General features: G+C 44.6%; 1 protein-coding gene across 1 annotated transcript; it reads left to right on the top strand.

The window, feature by feature from the left end:
- The first annotated feature begins 2,046 nt into the window (after positions 1-2,046).
- LOC120314629 (solute carrier family 2, facilitated glucose transporter member 11-like) lies at positions 2,047-18,716 on the top strand. Its single transcript, XM_039357911.1, has 12 exons — positions 2,047-2,109; positions 4,905-5,003; positions 11,367-11,527; positions 12,801-12,925; positions 13,254-13,383; positions 13,532-13,680; positions 15,209-15,396; positions 15,731-15,841; positions 16,639-16,740; positions 17,207-17,282; positions 17,925-18,052; positions 18,318-18,716. The coding sequence occupies exons 1-12, from the start codon at positions 2,086-2,088 to the stop codon at positions 18,513-18,515; spliced, it is 1,491 nt and encodes a 496-aa protein (XP_039213845.1). The 5' UTR covers positions 2,047-2,085; the 3' UTR covers positions 18,516-18,716.
- The last annotated feature ends 914 nt before the right edge of the window (positions 18,717-19,630 follow it).

The raw sequence follows: 19,630 nt of genomic DNA, 5'->3' as shown, positions 1-19,630 counted from the left end.
CTTGTCAGCTCACTCTTGGGGCCTTCTCTCTGCTGGCTGCTGCAGACAGTTGACCTCATTTTCTGAATCCAGTTTGGATACCACTCAAGCAACCTCTTGATGGACTGACCCCAAACTTGTAGGGTTCTTGGAGAGCTGCAAAGCCTTAACAGCTCCTCCCGCTGCTTTGTTGGCCGTAATCTCCCTTAGTGCATCCTAGAAGGAAACGTCTTCCTTTGCAAAAATCTTTTGCTGCAGCTCACAGCTCCTCAAACCACAAACTAGCCGATCTCGAAGCCGTTCCTCTAGGTCTTTGAACTCACAGGGCCTTGCAGCTTTTCGCAAAGCAGCAATAAAGTCCACAGCAGACTCTCCTGGACGTTGGTCCCGCTGTTCAAATGCGTGACCCCATGCAATCACTGATAGCTTCAGTTCAAAATGTTCCCTTAACATTTTCTTCAGTTCAGTATAAGCGATGGATTCCAGAGGTGCTGGGGCAACCAGATTTTCGGCAATATCAAATGTCTCTTGCCCACAGACACACAGTAACGTTGCTGCTTTGAGCCCATCCTCCTGAACTTGGTTTACCCGAAAGTAGTTTTCTACTCTGGCCATATATGAGCTCCAACGTTCAGGATGTGCTGTATCGAATTCGGACAGACGGCCAATCTTAGCCATCGTTACTTCTTGGCGGCCTTGTCAACACTTCATGCTGCTCATGCTTGTGAAGGGGTTCCAGGACAAATCTTGCCGAGCTCTCCTCCAACGTCTTCGTACTGGTAGGCAAAGTCACACAAGTCGGAACGCTGAACTTCCAAGCACTTCAGGCCTTCCGTGCTGAGTCAGCCTATTATTTTGTTGTTTTCTTGCAGCATGATCCCACCTTTGTCGCCAATGTTCTGTTCTGTGCATTGGTAAGGCATTGAGACAAGGCAGGAGTAACAACAGTTGCTTCTTTATTCAATCTTCAACAGAACAACACAAAATGGCACAGATCCCTTTTATACCCCCTTGCAGGGAACAGAATCAACCAATAAATGCAATGTATTTTTTCTGCCTTGCGCATGCGCAATAGGCTGTAGACAACCTGTCTGGCCTGGGCAGCCTCATGGTCTGCCCGGGACTCTCTGCAGCTTTCTGCACCTGCTGTGTCAATGACATCCCAGTACATAACAGAAGGTATGGGTTATTTTTAACTGAAGAAGACTGCTGGGAGTCATGCTAGAGGTCTTTAATATTTGAACATTGTCAAGTGGATGATGCAGCAGAATCATTCAAAATTACTCCAGGACACAAGAAACAATGAGTTTAAGTTATGAGAATTCAGTCTGACATCAGAAGAATTTCCTGTGGGGAAGAGTTGCTCAACAGTGAAGTCAACGGCCTTGGGAGAAGGTCTTCCCTTAAAGGTGTTTAAAAGAAGATGGATGCTAGATCAGTGTACTCCTGCAGGGGGAAGGGATTGGACTTTAAGAACCCTTCCAACTCTTATTTTTAAGGTCTGTAATTCAAGAGTAGAAATGTGGGAAGCAATCTTACAAACAAAGAGTAGGCAGAATAAAAGACAAAGAACAGGCATCAAAGGAATTCCTAGTCATCTACAGCCTTTGTGCTGAACAGTGATGAGATGTTGAGAGATGGGGGACTTGGACTCAGATCTTCAGCCTCTGGTCCCCTTCTGGTGAATCCAGAAGGAGCTGGAAATAGGAAAGTTAAAAAGGATAAGGAAAATGTGATATTACCTGTCAACTCTAAACCTGACTCTTGACTTTGGTGGCACTCCGTCTGTCCCAGTGCAACTGAGATGGTGCCCTTTGAAGTGGAGAATTCCAGCAAGGGGATGTTGGGGAGATCCAGCAGCCACTGCAGGCCATGACTGCAGAAGAGCTCTCTCTGAAGCCTCTTCTTCCCACCATGCTTCATCACAGAGTCTATGGACAGCCTAAACCCAGCGGACAGATGCACAATTTCATCCTTTGTTCCTGAAATCATTACAGTGAATGACTAATCAAGTAATTTGGAGTTGCACCAAGAAATGAAATAAAGAGTGCAAAGTCCAAGGCTACTCTCTGTTAGAGACAAGATCCAGAAGAGCTCCACGCAGAGATGGCACTGATCTTCTGGGATGTGGTGAGTACAAGCCAGACAAGGCTTCCTGGCATCCCACCCAAAGGGGCTGCTATAGGCACAGCACCAGCTACTTTCAGGTCACCCAGACCCACCTGGAGCACATGCTGCACGGGCATCTTCCCTGACCTTCCATCCATGCAAGACTCAGCACACCAGTTTTGAGGGATTCTGCCCAGGCACGAAATTGGGCTAAATCAGAGCTCCTCAAAGTGGTCAATATTGACCCCATGGGGATCACTGGTAGTAGTGGTAGTAGTAGTAGTAGTAGTAGTAGTAGTAGTAGTAGTAGTAACTTTTGAAAATCAGAGTAGAGCTGGAAGGGACTTTGGAGGTCTTCTAGTCCAACACCCTGCTCAAACAGGAGACCCTGTACTATTTCAGACAAAGGGCTGTCCAATCTTTTCTTAAAAGCCTCCAGGGATGGAGTGCCCACAATTTCTGAAGGCAAGACGTTCCACTGGTTAATTGTCCTCACTGTTAGGAAGTTTCTCCTTAATTCCAGGTTGCTTCTCTCCTTGATTAGTTTCCATCCATGGTTTCTTGTCCTGCGTTTAGGGGCTTTGGAGAATAGGTTGGGGAGCCCTGGGCTAGATGATTTTCAAAGTGCCTCCTAGCACCAAGATTCTGACTTTGTCCTTCAAAAGTTCCATTTGCCCCAATTTGCTTAGGCTGGGTTTATACCACAAAATGGATGCCATGAGCCACTGCAGGTTGTAAAATAGGCACTTTACCGCCTCAAAACTTGCGCTCCCTTGTCAGAGGACCAAATCTTCTTCTGGAAGCCAGACCTTTCACAGTGGAGCTCCAATCTCAGGAGGCCTGTCCTTCCGCCATGGCCCCCTTCCCCAGCTAGAAAAGCTCTTTTTGTAGGTTCCAGATCAATTGTCACTCATAGCAATCCTGAGAGTAGTTTCCTTTCCCCCCATTTCTTCTGAGATGCAAGCCCACGGGGTTGCATCTCAGGGAAGGAGGCAGTGAGCACTGTTGGCCTGAGGAGGAACTTCCAGATTGTTCTCAATGGGAGAGTGTGGAAAGGTGAAATTTGTTTTCAAACGGTGTTATGCCTCTTCTAAGCTCAAGGTGATGGTTTTATAGGGACAAGTCAAGGGAAATTAACACAAAGTGAGAGGAAATACTATTTTTAATTAAAAGGTTTAAAGCTACATAACTGCATGGCATTTCAAGATTTGGGCAAGGGAAGAGGGCTGAATGCAGACAGTCTAAACTGAGGGGTGCCCAAGGGCAGCCAGCACTATGGGATGAAGATGCAAACAGCTCCCCCCTTCTGTCCATTGCCCCTCACCCCCTGACCTCTGGCCTGACCAAAGCACCAATGCATTCAGCTTATGCCTTGCCTTGCCTTTAACTCCCACTTAGATGCTGGACCTTCCTTTGGGGAGATTTTAAGAGCTGTCAGGTGCAGCTCTAAGGGGGGGGGGGTTGTTGCTATAGACCTGTCATCTATGGTTGCTTCTTATGCCTTCGTGTGATATTTTATTTCTATATATTTATCAAATTTATATGCTGCCCATCTAGCTGGTAAACAAATAAAATAAAAACAATCCAATCCACGGAGCCATTAAAAAACCAGGCCACATATCACCCCCAGCCAGAGCCCCAGTAACCCAACATTTGGCCCCCCCGCCTGGTGAAAGAGAAGGTCTTCACCACCTTCCGAAAGGCCAGGAGAGGTGGGTTACCTGCCCCCAAGCAGGGCCTTTTTGTAGATAGGCACCATGACTTCAGCCAGTTCCTGCACTCCCAAGCAATGAGGTGGGGGTTGTATGCAGAGCAGGGCCAGTTACTGACACACACACACACACCCCCCCAACGTTTTGGAAGAGAAAATGCACTGAAGACATGATTGCTTTGGGAAATAATGTTCAGTTCTCTTCAGATGGGTTTGAAAGGAATTGCTTACACTGGCTGGTTTTCTCTACCCAGCATGACTCATTCTTATTTTCCTTTGTTGGCATTCAATAAAAAAGATAGGAATACAAACAAGATTTTTGGTTTAGGAAAAAAAAGTGTTATGTCTGTGAGGAATAAAAATTCAACTCCAAGGATGTTGGAAAACAAAACAAGTTTTATTAAAGCTTTTGCAAAAGCGGTGGAACTCTTAGTAATGGCAAATCCACTCCGGAATCAATTGTTGCATAGGTTTTTATACCTTGTCCCGTGCATCACGCCACATCCTTCCAAAGTGAGCCCAGTTGATAGGCCACCCAGTCACATGCTTTCCGCCTAGTAACCATTACCATTACCAAACCCTCCAATTATTAGATCAAATGCCACTTTTGTTCCTGTCTTATCTTCATTCCCTTTTCTGTGACATGATTTGTAATATCCTGCTAACTCAGGATATAGCCTTATCTATAAGATGAATTGCCACCGTACTGAATAATTGCAATTATAAAGGATTTATGTTTTCCCTTGTTTTTCTATAAGAATGTCTTCTTTCCATCTGGAAGCAATATGTGTAACACAGTTCATGCTTCAGTTAAACATGGCTGCACTTTGGTTCATAGTTATACTTTAAAATACTAACTCTAGGCAGTTTTTATAAAGAATAAGCCTTATATAAATTGAATAATAATTTATTTATAAGCTATGTACTATTCTACGATAGTGTGCCCTATTCTAAAAATATAGTTCCTCTCTATTCTTTCAGCCTACTACATCTCCTTTCCTAAAAATATTTTAGCTAAGTGCCTCCACATGCCTATTTATTTAGCAGAAATGGAAAATTACAACATGTACATTTCTTATGTACCTCACATTTCTCTTCCTTCAAGATTCAATATCAGAGACTCCTTTTAATGGTGATTATTCTGGGAATTGGAGGATCACTGCAGGTTGGCTTCCAAGGATCGATGATCACCTATGCATCTGTGGTAAGCAGTTGTTGTACCCAACACAGGTCCTAGCCTGGCACCAAAGCCAATAAAGACCACCAGTCATGAGGAATGGCATTTTCAGCTTCTTTTATTGGAGAACTCCGGCAAAAGGGTCTCAGCAGCTAAAGAAGTCAAGTCCTCGAACAATGCGCAAGCACAAATGCTATACAGTTGTGATTAAGGAAGTTAACACCTTAAGAATCACACATTGGTTCCTTCACATTTCTTTTGATTAGATTCTTCTACTTTACTTCCTTCTTCATACATCCTTGTCAAAAGAGGTGTGTCTTTTACTATTATAATAAGCTAGAGGTTACCAAAGTTTATATATCTATGTTCCTTAGCTAGCATCCTTCTAGCGTGTCAAACTGCCGGCCCGCAGGCTGGATGCATCATAGCGAAACCACACCTACCCCATTGCCATCAATGGCAAAAAAGTCATGATACATCACATGACATTGCTGGTTTGACAGCCCAGTTTTAACCTGTAACTTTCTTGTTGCTAGGCAGCAGTGTCCCACCATTTGTTACACTCATCGCAGCTGCAACTTTCTGTGTCAGCAATTCCTTTAACAAACTTTCCTAATTCCAACTTGAGTCTTTCATTTCTCCCCTTTGATTCTTTTTAAAGCTTTGAAAAGAATCATCCAATAGTCTGGTCTTTGGGATCAACTCGTTGGAACAACTAATAATTGTGGGTAAGCATTGCAAGTAAGCACAGCAAATAAACCCCATCATAACAATTAACACAAGAATCATAAAAATATTTCTGAGCCATGCAAAGTTGGGTAGCCAGCTGGCAAGTCACCAGTCCTCTTCCTCCTTGACTGAACATTCATATTCTAACCATTCTTGCCTTGTGTGCTCTGATCAAGTGGGGTCTCCCTACAAAAAGGGGGAACCAGGAAAATGGCATACATTTGCTTTTAAAGCCCAGAAAAGAACTTCAGAGCAGAAATTGAGTGGTTTAGAAATAGTCATCTGTCCATTTACATCACAGAATTAAAGCAGCCAATAATGTGTGAGCGTAGCCATAGAAAAGAGCATTGTTTGCAAAAGAAAAACATCTCAGCACATCCCAAGGTTGGCTTGACTATTTTGTGTTCATGGAGGGTTGAGAACAGCTAAAAATGAAACTGTTATCACAATATATAAAATGCTCTCCTGCCAGTTCTGGTTTCTTAAAGAGAGTGTAAGGACCCACTTCAACCCCACATCTTAAGAAAGCAGAACTCTTGGAAACAATTTCTTCCAACAGGAACTTTTATTAAGAGTAGCTGATAGCAGGTATAATAGACAGGATCTGAGGAATTCTTTACAGATCGATACTTTAAAGGGTTCCTAAGCAAACCTCACCCCACAGTTCATCCAGACGGTTCAGACCGGCCAATCCCCAGTTGTTAAGTCCATCGTGGGAAAGGGAAGATAACATCAGTCCAACTCCGTTTGTAGTACAATGTTCCACAGCTCTTCACACCTCCTTTTGAGACCGGAGAAATAAGCCAGGTTCCAGATGTTTGTATTTCTCCCCCCTCCTTTTTTTTTCCTAACTGCCAGGTTAGAGAGAAGAAGCTTCAGAGAGATGCATAGTGCAGGAGGCAATTTGTTATATTGTAATCGGCAGCAGACCCAGCAGCAATAAACAAAAGGTTACACTGGAGTGAATAGAGGAGGTGAAAGTCATAACCCTGCAAGCATATCCCCCCTCCCCCTTGGGAGTATGGCAGAATCCAGGGAAAGGTGAGATTTGGTTTTAGATCAGAGGAGATAGAAATGAAATATAACAGAGAGGCTTTTTTGTAGGTTAAAGTATATGGCAGCTTATTAACATAACATTTTAAAAAAAGCTCTCATTTCCTCTTTGAGGCTAAAATAAGCCCTTTCAGCAGCCAAAAAAGAAAATGTCGGTAAACATTTCCTTTAAAAAAACAACCTCTGAATGAATTAGGATGAACCATGACCAAATGGAAAATTTTACATTTTGCAAAATTAATAAAAAAAAACAATGTAGAAAACAGCTTTCAAAAATTGCAATGTACAGGGTAGGCACTGTGAGCACCAATAAACAAATAAAAATCCTTAATGTAATAATCAAAATAAAGAGACCTATAAATGATTTCAACCACATCAGTTTAGGGAACCAGGAAGTCAATCACAAGTAGAGCAAAACTCACTTAACAATCATTTTGCCCAACAACAGAAACCTCTGGCCCAATTGTGGTCGCAAGCCGAGGTCTGCCTGTAATAGCATTCTATATGTAAAAAAAATGAATTAGCATTTGCAACAGAATAAAAAATGACAAATTGATTTAGAATAGCCTGAGCATCTGCAAGAACTTGGCTTTTGGGATATAAGACCACAAACTCCTCTTTAACTTGCTGATAAAAAAATCTAGAGCCATGCAGTTTTGAATAGCAAGTTGAGACATAGAGAGCTTCAGTTGTATAATCTGCCAATGACATCTACTATAACATTTGCATAAATTTCAAGCGATGCTGAAATATTAAGAAAAGAGCAAATTCTAATTCAGCAACTTCCATTTAACAAGAGAGCTGAGTGTAGTTCAAAATACTCCTGAAAAAGTATTTTTTTCAGGTGTAAAAGTATTTGCACCTGGAAAAAGTTCAGGTTTCATTCTGAAGCTAAATTGATGAATGTATAGCAATAGGTGTACGTAAAACTCTCAAGGTACAAATACCAGACCATGTGGAGGGCAAAACTGTATATGCCACAGTCCCATGGATCCAATACCAACCATCCTTAGATATTATATAGGTTATAAGTCAACAGGAAATAAAAAAAAAAGATGTGCTAGGAAGTGTGTCAGCTGCAAATTTACAATAAGCTTGGAGGACATAGTGGTAAGGAAAATTATTCCTCCAACTCAAATTGTGATTATGTTATCTAAAAAGTCCAGTCAAGATCCATGAAAGGCAGAGGTGATGCTCCTTGCAGCAGTGTAGGACCAATTTTATAGCAGGGTACAATTTCTCATATAAAATATGGAAAAACTTTGAAAAGATTGAACATGTCACAATGTGAGAATAACTTGAAGACATGGGGCTATGTGCCATAATCTTGAGGGATCATGTATATATTGTTACATAAGTGTTGTATATTCCTGCAGCACTGTAATTTTATATTTGTCATATAGTTATTGAATGTTTAAAAATTCTTAGAGAACTTCTCAGGGAGTAATGCAGAAATAAGAGCTAATGGGTTCTGTCCCAATTCTGTGCAAAATCAAGTACAAACTTTCACCCAGTAGAGGCATTTTAGCACCGATGCATTGTCCCTTATAATGCAGATAAGAATATGTTCTAGATAGAAAATAGGCGCAAGAAATTGGTACACCATGACAAGAATTAGGGCAGTAACATATAAACATTTGTATTAAGGTTAATCTGGAACCACTAAAGGCCCCAAAACAAATACTCTGAGTCCAAATATATATATAACACATGTGGAAAAAATGATTCTAATAAGACAATGATGTCAGATGCAAATTCATTAACAGGACTTTAGGTGGCTTCAAGTGTCAGTCCCAGGTTCTCTCAAATAGCAAGTTCAGAGAGAAAGTCCTCCATAATGCACAATATCCTGAAAAGTAAAAGTAAACAGAAACAGCTAGAATCCTTCCAGAGTGTCCTTCCAACTTGTAACTTTCTTGTGGCTAGCCAGGGGTGTCCCACCATTGGTTCCATTCATCATAGCTGCAACTTTCTGTGCCAGCAATTCCTTTAACAAACTTTCCTAATTCCAGCCTGAGTCCTTCACAGTCCAACCTCACAGGCAGGATCTGCATGGAGCCTTGGTCCCAGTTCTGCAGAGGCATGAAAGAAAGATACTCCTTGGGGTTCGGCATCTTTGGCAAAAGAGGAGAGGATGGTGAGGGCATCCTCTGGCAGTTCTGTAGGACGGAGTGGCAGGAACAGTGGCCGTCTAGAAGGACATTTCCGTGGTGCTTTCTGAGCTGGGTTGTTTTCTTGCAGACGTTTCATTACCCAAACTAGGTGTCATCATCATGAAATGTCTACAAGGAAGCAACCCAGCTCAGAGAGCGCCCCTCATTTCAACCCTGAGTTGCATATATTCTCCTTTATTGGGGCATCCTCTGCTGCAAGGGATGTATTCCACACAATCACAAGTGCTGCAGGGTGCTCTGCAGGGCCAGTCAACTAAAGGACATCTTTGAGGCCCCCAAAATCCAGTCCTACCTTCCTATTTACACTTTTTATATTAAAAAGGGGATTAAAAGAATTGGGAAGGCATCATATCAGTCTCTACGTTTGGCTTTGAGTTTGCTGGTTTTGGTTTTGGTTTCTTCTGCTTCACACAGCTGGGAGTGGCAGGCCTCTGGGAGGCAGCCATCTGCAAGTTCCAGCCTCAAGAAAACCCCAAGCCCCCCACCAGGTTTCCCCCCAAGACTTTAAGGGTTTCTTTGGAAATGTCCCTTTAAGGTTCCCCCTTCCCATCTTTAAATATTCCGCAGCCCCCAAAGAAAATTGTGATTCTCTCGCAGGCAACACCACAGCCCTTCCAGCACTTGGAACAGCCGTGCCCAACCTTCTGAGAGGCCTCCACCTCCCTTGCAATGGGATGTACACAATGGCCCCAGGAAAGGCTTTTTAGAGGCCTTCTACAGCCAGATCATCGATAGTTCTCGACTTACACCGGTTCGTTTAGTTATGGTTCAAAGTTACAGCAGCACTGAGAAAAAAGTGACTTGTGACTGGTGTAGCACTACCCCCAAAAGGGCCACTGGAGTCTGGGTTCTCCTGGCCCTCTTGGTATGGCTGCCGGTCCACAGTGGTTCCTCACTTAGGCACATCTGCTTGGTTGGAACATGTGATGAGGTGGTGGTCAGTCTCTCTTAGCAGGCAGGTCACATGCAGGGAAAGTATTCAGGTAGCTGGTCAGCTCTTCTTCTTCTTCTTCTTCTTCTTCTTCTTCTTCTTCTTCTTCTTCTTCTTCTTCTTCTTCTTCTTCTTCTTCTTCTCTCTCTCTCTCTCTCTCTCTCTCTCTCTCTCTCTCTCTCTCTCTCTCTCTCTCTCTCTCTCTCTCTCTCTCTCTCTGTCTCTCTGTGTGTGTGTGTCTCTCTCTCTCTCTCCCTCCCCCTCAGGCTTGCCCCATAGAAACCTCTCCTCTCCTATCCTCTCCCTCAGGCTTACCTCATAAAAGCCTCTCCCATTCCTCCCCATTGCCTCCTCTCCCAGGCTTATCCCCCCAACCTGGGCCTCAGCAGAGCCTTCCATCCCTCTCTGCCCTCTCCTGATTCCTTCCCAGACATCTCCCAGTACTCCTTCTTCAGCTCACCCTACCTCTGCTACACCGGTTTTCACACTTACGACCGTTGCTGCGTCCCCATGGTCTCATGATCAAAATTCATGAACTCAGCAACTGGCAAGTACGGTGTTTCCCCGAAAATAAGACCCGGTCTTATTTATTTCTTTGCCTCCAAAAGAGGCACCAGATCTTATTTTCAGAGGTGTCTTTTTCACTCACCTCCGGCACCGACATCCCCGCCCAGCTGTCCCCCTTCTTCTGCGGCCACAGGAACAGTTTCATTCTGCAGCTGAGAATGAGCTCCGGACTGCATTTCACAGTCACAGGCCTTTCCAGAAGGCCTCTGCAGCCAAGAACTGAGCTATGGATTGAATCCAGAAAGGCCTCTGACTGCGAAATGCAGGCCGGGGAGTGCCGCAGAAAAAGTGAGCCACCAAGGAGAGGCCTGGCTGCAAGATCCACTTCCACCACCATACCACCACCATCTTAGCTTGATCTTTAGGTGCGCACCTCATCCCAAAACTAGGGCTTATTTTGGGGGTAGGTCTTACTTTCAGGGAAACACAGTATTTATGACAGTTGCACTGACCCAAGGTCACAAGACCATCATCTGTAACCTTCCCAGCTGGCTTCCGACAAGCAAAGTCAACGGGGGAAGCCAGATTTGCTTAATGACCACATAATTCATTTAACAACTGCAGTGATTCGCTTAACAACTGTGGCAAAAAAGTCATAGAATGGACAACACTTACTTAACTGCCTTGCTTAGCAACAGAAATTTTGGGCTCAATTGTAGTCGTAAGTTAGGGACTACTTGTATCATCCTTCCATTGAAATGAAAACAGCCAAGAAAGATGCTTGTCTGCTTCCAAAATCTGGCAGGTTCGCATTTACTGAGCCTGGTGGCCCAGCTGAATGGTGGCCATCATGATGTCATTACAGGCAATGCTTGCCTGGGCTGTGTCGCTGTGTCTTTCTTAGGTGTCTCCTGCAAGTTCCTTCTTGTGAACTGAGCGTTTTTACCATCCATGATGAGAAAACTATCTCTGCCTAACCACATCCCTCTTTTCCAGCACATCAAAGAGTTCATCAATGAGACGTGGTTGGAGAGGTTTGGCCATTCGGTCCGTCCTTCAACGCTCACCTTATTGTGGTCTTTGGTGGTATCCATCTTTGGCTTGGGGGGTCTCTTGGGCTCCTTGAGCAGTGGATTCCTGGCTGCCAAATATGGAAAGTAGGTCCTCATTGAATACTTGCTTCCATCAAGGCGGCCTTGAAAGCATTAAAGAGCCATGTGCCAATAGCCAAGCCCTTGAGAGCCTTTCAGCAGCCTTTTTGGTTGCCCTAGTAATAATTCTGACTGGTTGCTTGGCTGGTTGTTTAATTGTTATAGTTTATTATAAGCCTCTTTAAGTATGGAAGAGGATAAGGAGGAGGAGGAGGAGGAGCAGGAGGAGGAGGAGGAGCAGGAGGAGGAGGAGATATGTAGTTGAGAATCCCATGGGGGGCATGACCCAAAATCAGAGGGGGATCATAGCTTGATGCCATAGAATTAAGCAATAGGGATAAAGATCACTGGAAGTTTATCAGAGTTTTTGTATTAGCAAGAGCTGAATGCATTTTGGAAGTTGTGTAAGGCCATTTTTTTTAAAGTCAGTAAAGCCAAATCAGGTAAGTTATCAGAAATATACCTTCCTGACCAGATTGTGGTAGTTGTCAGGGATTTTTTTTTCCTGTCTTCCTATGAAGACAGTTCAAAGAATTGGATGGATTTAGCTACGAGGCAATGGAGAAGGCTATGCTTGCCCATATCTCAAAGTCAGAGACACAGAAGAAGAAGGTGATCAGGGCTGATTTCCTCTTCAACTGTAGGACCTGAATTTCAATGACAGGAAAGAGAAACCTTCCTGAAGGTTAGGAAGAAACTTCCTCCATGGAATGAAGGACCCAGAGAGGCAACTCTTAGTGAGGCCTTATTGGACATTCCCACCATTCTGTCCTTCTTCCCGGCTCCTTCCCTTGCTGTGATTTAGTGGCACCCTCAGAACAAACAGTCACTTCAGCCACCATGGAGGTCCAGACAACATCCTGATCTGGGGGAGGCTCGTGTTGTGCAAAACGGAAGTGCTGGGGAAGGAGAGGGGCCATTTTGACCCCCAAAGTCTCCAGAGTTATTTTAGTCTGAGAGGTTGTACAACCTGTAGAGAGGACAAATCTCCTCCAGTGGTTCAAAACAGGGTCCCTGTCTGCCTTAGGAGGCCCATCCCAACCAGGGTGATCCAGGTTGTTCCCTTGGCTAAACTTTCTAGTTCTCACCTCCCCCATCCCCACCCCACACCCTGCCTGAAGACAATAGGGTGAGACATGGCAGGATCTTCTTTTCTGAAGGAAGAGAAGGCTGCTGCTAGGCCTCCCATGAACAGGCTGCTCCCACTTTGAGCCAGAAACCTCCATCCTCTTCCAAGCATTGTGTACCTGAGCCATTCCTGCCTCTTTTTCATAAACAGGAAGAACTGCTTCTTGGGCAGCAACTTGCTGATGGTGGCCAGCGCGCTCCTCCTGGGCTTCAGCAAGATGGCCAGGTCTGTCGAGCTCATTCTGTTGGGACGTTTTCTGTGTGGCATCGGCACAGGTATGCACCCGCCTCTCCCAACTGCTGGCCAAGACCCAAGCGGCTGCCAGAACCTATCAGGACTGAGAGGGAGCACATTATGGTGAAAAGTGAAAAGCTGAGTCCCACCATGGTCAAGAGATGGTTGGGAGCCAGACAGAACAAGGAGCCCTACCCAGCCTACCCCACATCCTATGCAGCATGCGCAGAAAGTTGAGCCAGTTTCCAACAGTTCCCCATTTTGTGCTTCTCCTCTTTGTAGCCAAACTGCTCTTACTTAGTTTGGATGGCGCAGCAGACATTCACTACTTGTGATCCCAATAATTTTGTTCTCTGCCTTCAATTCAAGGTGTGTGCATTGTTCTTCATCCCCAGTACCTTGGGGAGGTTTCCCCCAAAAACCTCCGTGGATTTACCAGTGCCACCACTTCCATGTTTTGGTGTTTGGGAAAAGTCCTCGGTCAAATTATGGGACTAAGGTATAACCATGCTTTCTTCAATGCCCTGGTTTCATGTTACTTTTTCAGCATTAATGATTGTGGTCATGAAAGCACAAGATGACAATCAGAGATGCGTCTTATCTACAAGCCTTTGGAAACTACCTAGGTTTTCTGTCTGCTTTCCCAGGGAGCTTTTGGGAAGCAGGGCCCTCTGGCCAGTGCTGCTGGCCTTCAGTGGGGCTGCGGCCTTGGTCCCCTTGCTCACACTACCATTCTTCCCTGAGTCACCGCCTCACTTGCTGTTGCACAAAGGAGATGAAGAAGGATGCGTGAAAGGTAACAGACAACAACACTCCCTCCTTTCCACAAGAAACAGTAACATTAAAAAGGCTCTGAAAAGAAAAGAAAAGCAGTGGGAAACTGGAGTAAGTCTGAGGGGGGCTACCAAGATGGGGCTGAGTTTGAAAAGGAAGCCCAGCCTAGGGTAGCTGAAAGATCTACAGGTGCTTTGTCTACAGAGACTGGAGATGGGTGCAGACACCCAATGGTCAAATCAGTCTGCAATAAGGCTGCTCTCATTTGCTTTTGATCATGGTGGGAAGGCTGACCTTAGCATGCACAAGGAGACTTGGCTGCTTCACTCACAGCTCTGCCCAGACAGGTTTGGGGTACAGCATCAGCCAATAGGTGGGGGAGCAGCAATTTCCATCCGAGAGCCTCTGACTGTATTGTTTAGCCAAGGACTGGCCAGTCCCAATTACCATTGTTAAGTGAGGACCACCTATATATGGTTATATAGTTTTGCTTTTTATTGTTTTAAATTGCTGTATTGTTTGGATCCTTTCCTATTGCTTTCAATGGTTTGTGAGCTGCCCCGTCATATATTTGAGATGGGCAGCAATATAAATTTGATAAATCACTAATAAATGTCAGAGGATTTTTCCTATGGAGCAGACTCTTCCCTGGTACACCAGATGGGAAGGCCAGAACCAATTTAAACAACATGCAACAAGGTTCAGAACAGGCATCAGGAACAACTTCCTGACTGTGTGTTAGCCAGTGGAACAGACTGCCACAGGAAGGGGGTTATCCCCTTTCTCAAGGTCCTCAAACTGAGGCTAAGTAAAATGACTATTCAAACTGCCCAAGCAGCACCTGCATCAAAGTGATTCTAAGATCCTTTCCAACCTTGGGTCTCATTTGCTCTAAGACGGGTTGCCTTCAGAAGTTGTGGGTGCTCCATCACTGGAGTTTTTAAGAAGAGATTGGACAGCCATTTATCCAGAATGGTATGGGGTCTCCTGCTTGTGCACAGGGTTTATTTATTTATGAGACTTATATACCGCTTTAAGCGCAAGCATTCTCTAAGTGGTGTACACCAGTAAGCAATGTATGTATATATTTACATTGCCCCCAACAATCTGGGTCCTCATTTTACCTACCCCAGAAGGATGGAAGGCTGAGTCAACCTTGAGCCGGTGAGATTTGAACCGCTGACCTGCTGAACACAGTCAGCTAAAGTGGCCTGCAGTACTGCACTCTAACTGCTGCGCCACCTCGGCTCTTCTAGTTGGACTAGAAGAGCTCCAAGGTCTCTCCCAAATCTGTTTTTCTGTTTGAGACAGACAATCCTGGCCCTCTCCTTTTTCTACTTTTCCTTTTGTTCCTCTGTTAGCCAACTCGACATGTTCCCCACCTTTTTCATCCACAGAAGTAACAGCTGTAACGGCTGTTTTTGGTCTGCCACAAAGTGGAGTTGGTGTCACCAAGAAATGGGCCAGCCGATTCTGTTGCCAGGCAGGGAGCCAGATCGGCTGGGACTGAAGTGCCCACGTCCCTGCCACGCACTGTTTCTCATTCCCAGCAATGAAGACCTTTTGGGGGGAAGAGCCTCATCAGGCAGAGCTGGATGATCTGCAGAAAGAGCGAGCGGCCCTAAGCAGCACCCAAAGCAAGAGCTTCCTGGAGCTGGTCAAGGAGCCTTCCCTGCGCTGGCAGCTCTACATACTGTTTGTCCTGGCGGTGACAACACAGCTGAGTGGCATCCAGGCAGTTGAGTGAGGCCCTTGGTCCTTTGCTTCCAGGCAGGAGGGGGTGGAGGCTTTCCCTTGGAGATACAGAAGCAGGAAAACCCTACAATTTCCTGTGAAATATTTTTTCCTTGGGAGTTGAAGTGCCTCCCTTACTTGCAGAAATGGGGGGTTTCCAAGCCAGCACTGGCTCTTCCTTTTCTTCCTCCCTAAGCCTGGTTTGATGAATGCCCTATTCTGAACTGACCACCTTCCGCTGAAAGCCTCCCCTGCTCCTGTGCAGCCGTAGCATCTTCCTCCTGTACCATAGGAGTCCTCTGATGACTACCACAGTTTCTCCTCCTCCTCCTCCTCAGATTTACTCCTACACCTTTGAAGTGCTCCAGACTGCCGGGTTTCATCTTGACCAGATCCCCTACTTGGCCTTGGGAGTGAGCCTCTGTGAACTTCTTTCCACTATCCTTTGTGTGAGTGAACAGCTCTGCAAGGGAAGGAGTGAAATGCAGCAGGAACCAGCCAAGACAGTTGTTGCCCAAGAGAAAACACCCCTTCCTTCAAAAGGGAGAGAAGCCAGAACAGGCCGTGGGTAGACTGCCTGCATGGCTTTCTGGCCACAGCTTCAACCCTCTGCGAGCATTAGACATTAATAGCACATTCCTCCTGGTGGGTTTTGTGGTTAAGCAGCTGGCCTAGAAACCAGGAGACTGTGAGTTCTAGTCCAGCCTTAGACAACAAAGCCCACTGGGCCAGTCACTCTCAGCCCAACCCACCTCACAGGGTTGGGGTGGTGGTGAAAATAGAAGAACGAAAGAGCATTAGGTATGTTCATCTACTTTAGTTATTTATAAAAATGATAAACGTGAAATAACCATTTAATTATTAAATAAATAAGGTATGAGGTATACCTCACTTCCTGCTGGCCCTTGGAAGAAAGACAAAGTAAGTCAAGTGTGGTAGCTAGAAGGCTTCAGGAGTTTCTCAAGCACCAGCACTGCCTTCCGTGCTGGCTATGAGCAGACATCCATAGTCTTGTTCCCAGAGCATCCTGTTGGGATCTGTTATTGAAATTTAATAAGACTAGACAATAGAATAGAATAGAATAGAATAGAATAGAATAGAATAGAATAGAATAGAATTCTTTATGGACCAAGTGTGATTGGACACACAAGGAATTTGTCTCTGGTGCATAAATTCTCAGTGTTAGCCATGGGTCAAGCTGCAAGGGCATCTTCCAAATGCTCATTCCTCTCCCCAAATCCCACAGAGCTTCATCATCGAACGATTTGGAAGAAAGGTGCTACTCTGGGCAGGCTACGGTTTGATGGGCACCATGCTGGCTGGTATCACCTTAGCCCTCTCCCTGCAGGTGAGCAAATGCCCCATGAACTGCTCATCCAAACAAGGGATGCCAGCTGTTGATGCCTACTGGAGGAGGCCACTGCACTAGGTTACACTCCCCTGATCTAATAGCACCCTCTCTCTCTCTATCTCTCTATCTCTCTTTCTCTCTCTCTCTCTCTCTCACACACACATACACACACACACACACACACACACACACACACACACACACACACACACACTGTTGACTGGGTCCTCAGAGAGCTGAGCAAAGTCAGAAGAGAAAGTTTCTTCTGCTGACCAGACAAGGGCCCTATAGATTGGGAGGCCAAGAATGGGGGCCAGGAACCAGGATGTCTATTATTTTTAGGCTTTTGATAAAAAATCATCACCCACAAGGAACCTCTGACTCATGAATCATAGAGAGTTGTTGGCATCCATGTTTGATCATAGTGAGTTAATGAACTAAAATGCAGTTTTGTTTATTTCAGCCCTGGTTCTCCTGGATGCCTTACTGTTGCCTGTCTTTGATCTTCTGCTTTGTATTCGTCTTTGGAATGGGCCCAGGTAATTTCTTCAACACAGATTTATATGGATACCTAAAGTTACTTTTGGTTTAAATCTTTCAAAGTAGGGGGCAGAATAAAGTAGGGTGGGATGGGTGAGTGATGCAGCATTTCTGCAATCAGTCAGAAGGGCAAATAACTGTGGGGATGCTGCAGCTGCCACAACTCTGAAACCTGGTCATAAGTAACTTTGGGGAATATGTCGTAAGTTCCAGTCACAAACTGAAACTACCTGTACCTTGTCCAACTTTTGCTAAAGATGGGAAAACTGAGAAATTGTAGGATATGCAAATACTTTGGCACTTGACAAGAGGATTGTTGTATACAAAGGGTGTTTCTGACCACAGGTGAAAATGTATAAGTTTACAGTGTCATGATCTGGAACCCTGGCACGACATTCAGGAGCTGAAGCATTTGCTAGATCTGGGAATCCTCTTTAGCCACCATTCCAAAATCCTCCCAACTGCTCTTCTCCTTTCCTTAACCCTGGTTAATAAAAGTGATTAGTTCCCCTTCCCAGCCATAGTTAAGTTTGGGATGCTATTGTGTCTGGATCACGAAATCCCACTGGATGAGAAATCTCTGTAAGATTACTGGTAGAGTTGTGGTGATGGTAACAAACTCTCCTTGGCTTTCACCATAGCTGGTGCCACAATCTCTGTCAGGATGGAAATCTTTGATCAGTCGTCCAGAGCACCTGCCTTTGCGATCAGTGGGACCCTGAGCTGGGTTGGAGTCTTTGTGATCGGAATGGTGTTTCCATTGATGGTGGTAGGTGATTCTGGTCCACATGGATTTATTCCCTCCCCCTCCAATCTGCAGGAAAGTTGGGGGAATCAACTGCCAACATCTTGTGGCTGGCTGAAGCTGGATTGCTGAATGATGCAAAGCTGGCAATACAGTTAACCCAGGGCTTGATATTTAAAAACCAGTCAGGAATATGCATTGGGAATTTGCACAAGAGACAGCCTCTGTTCCACTAAGAAGTGCTTGCTTTGTTATCCTAAATAGTTGGGCATTTTTTTTCCACCTCCAGGAAAACTTCCGTCATTTCTCCTTTCTCATCTTCATGGGGAGCCTTTACACTTCAGGATTTATTATTTACTTCTTCCTGCCTGAGACAAAGAAAAAATCCATCCTAGAAATCCGAGAAGAGTTTGATAAACTTAATTTTAAGAAAAAACAAATTCCTATCTTAGAAGCCAAGATGACCAAATTATGTACCAAACTATGAATTATGTACCAAACTATGACAAAGTTGGACTCTCAAATCTCAGAGTCGCATGGTCCAACCTGCAGCTTTTGAAGGTCCCTTTAGATGACCCTCCAGAAGCAGGAATCACAATGCCCTCTCCATCCCTAAGAAGTCACCAAATTATGTTTCTTTTGTTATGACAGGATCCATAAAAAATAAAGATCCTTGTATTCTTGACAATATTGCTGTCAGAATCCAGTTATATTTCATTTCTATCTATCTTCTCTGATATAAAACCAATTTTTACTCTCTCCTGATACTGTCATACTACTAAGGGGGAGGGGGGTATACATGGGGTTTTTTATTACTTTCACTTCCTCTTTTCACTACAAAGTAACCTTTTGTTGATTCTCTTCCGGTCTGCTAACCATAACAATGTAGCAATTTGCCTTTCATCCTATGCTCCTTACCGGCCAGCGAGAGAAAGGGAGGGGAGATGCAGTATTTGGGATCTGTGTGAGGAGATGTTGAATGATCATGCCAACGGAGCCAGGTTAATGTTATCTCTCCTGTACTTAACACCTAGAAATCTGCCGGTTTGAATTACCTGGAAGAACTGTGGGGTGGGGGCTGCTTAGGAACACTTTAAAAATTGAATTGTATGGGAATCCCTCAGATCCTGTCTATCCTGCCTGCTATCAATTTCTTTTAACAAAAGTTCCTGTTGGAAGAAACTGTTTCCAAGAGCTCTGCTTTCCTAAGATGTGGACATTTTTATACACCACACAGGGGCCTAGATGGCTCTGGCAGCATTGTAGCATGTCTTTTAAGAAGAAGGAATAGAAGGCATCCCGAGTCCCTGCCACAGGATGCCAGGTTGACCTTCACTTCTACACACATCATCTGAATCTGGAAAGGTCCTGGAATTTCCCCTCTGGTACAGCACCAGAGGGCACCTCCATCATCACCGTCATCTAGATAGAGTGGTTTATAATCTTCTTGCCACAGGTGTATTTAGTCCCACTTTTAAGGAAATCCTAGAACTGGAATAGAATAGAATAGAATAGAATAGAATAGAATAGAATAGAATAGAATAGAATAGAATAGAATAGAATAGAATAGAGAGATAACCTGGTTGTCAAAGCAAGCAGAGT

Source organism: Crotalus tigris, unplaced genomic scaffold (genome assembly GCF_016545835.1).
Source record: "Crotalus tigris isolate CLP2741 ecotype Arizona unplaced genomic scaffold, ASM1654583v1 scf7180000018965.556698, whole genome shotgun sequence".
NCBI classification, from domain to species: domain Eukaryota; kingdom Metazoa; phylum Chordata; class Lepidosauria; order Squamata; family Viperidae; genus Crotalus; species Crotalus tigris.
The sequence above is the reverse complement of the archived record's forward strand: the minus strand, read 5'-3'. Positions and strand labels throughout refer to the sequence as shown.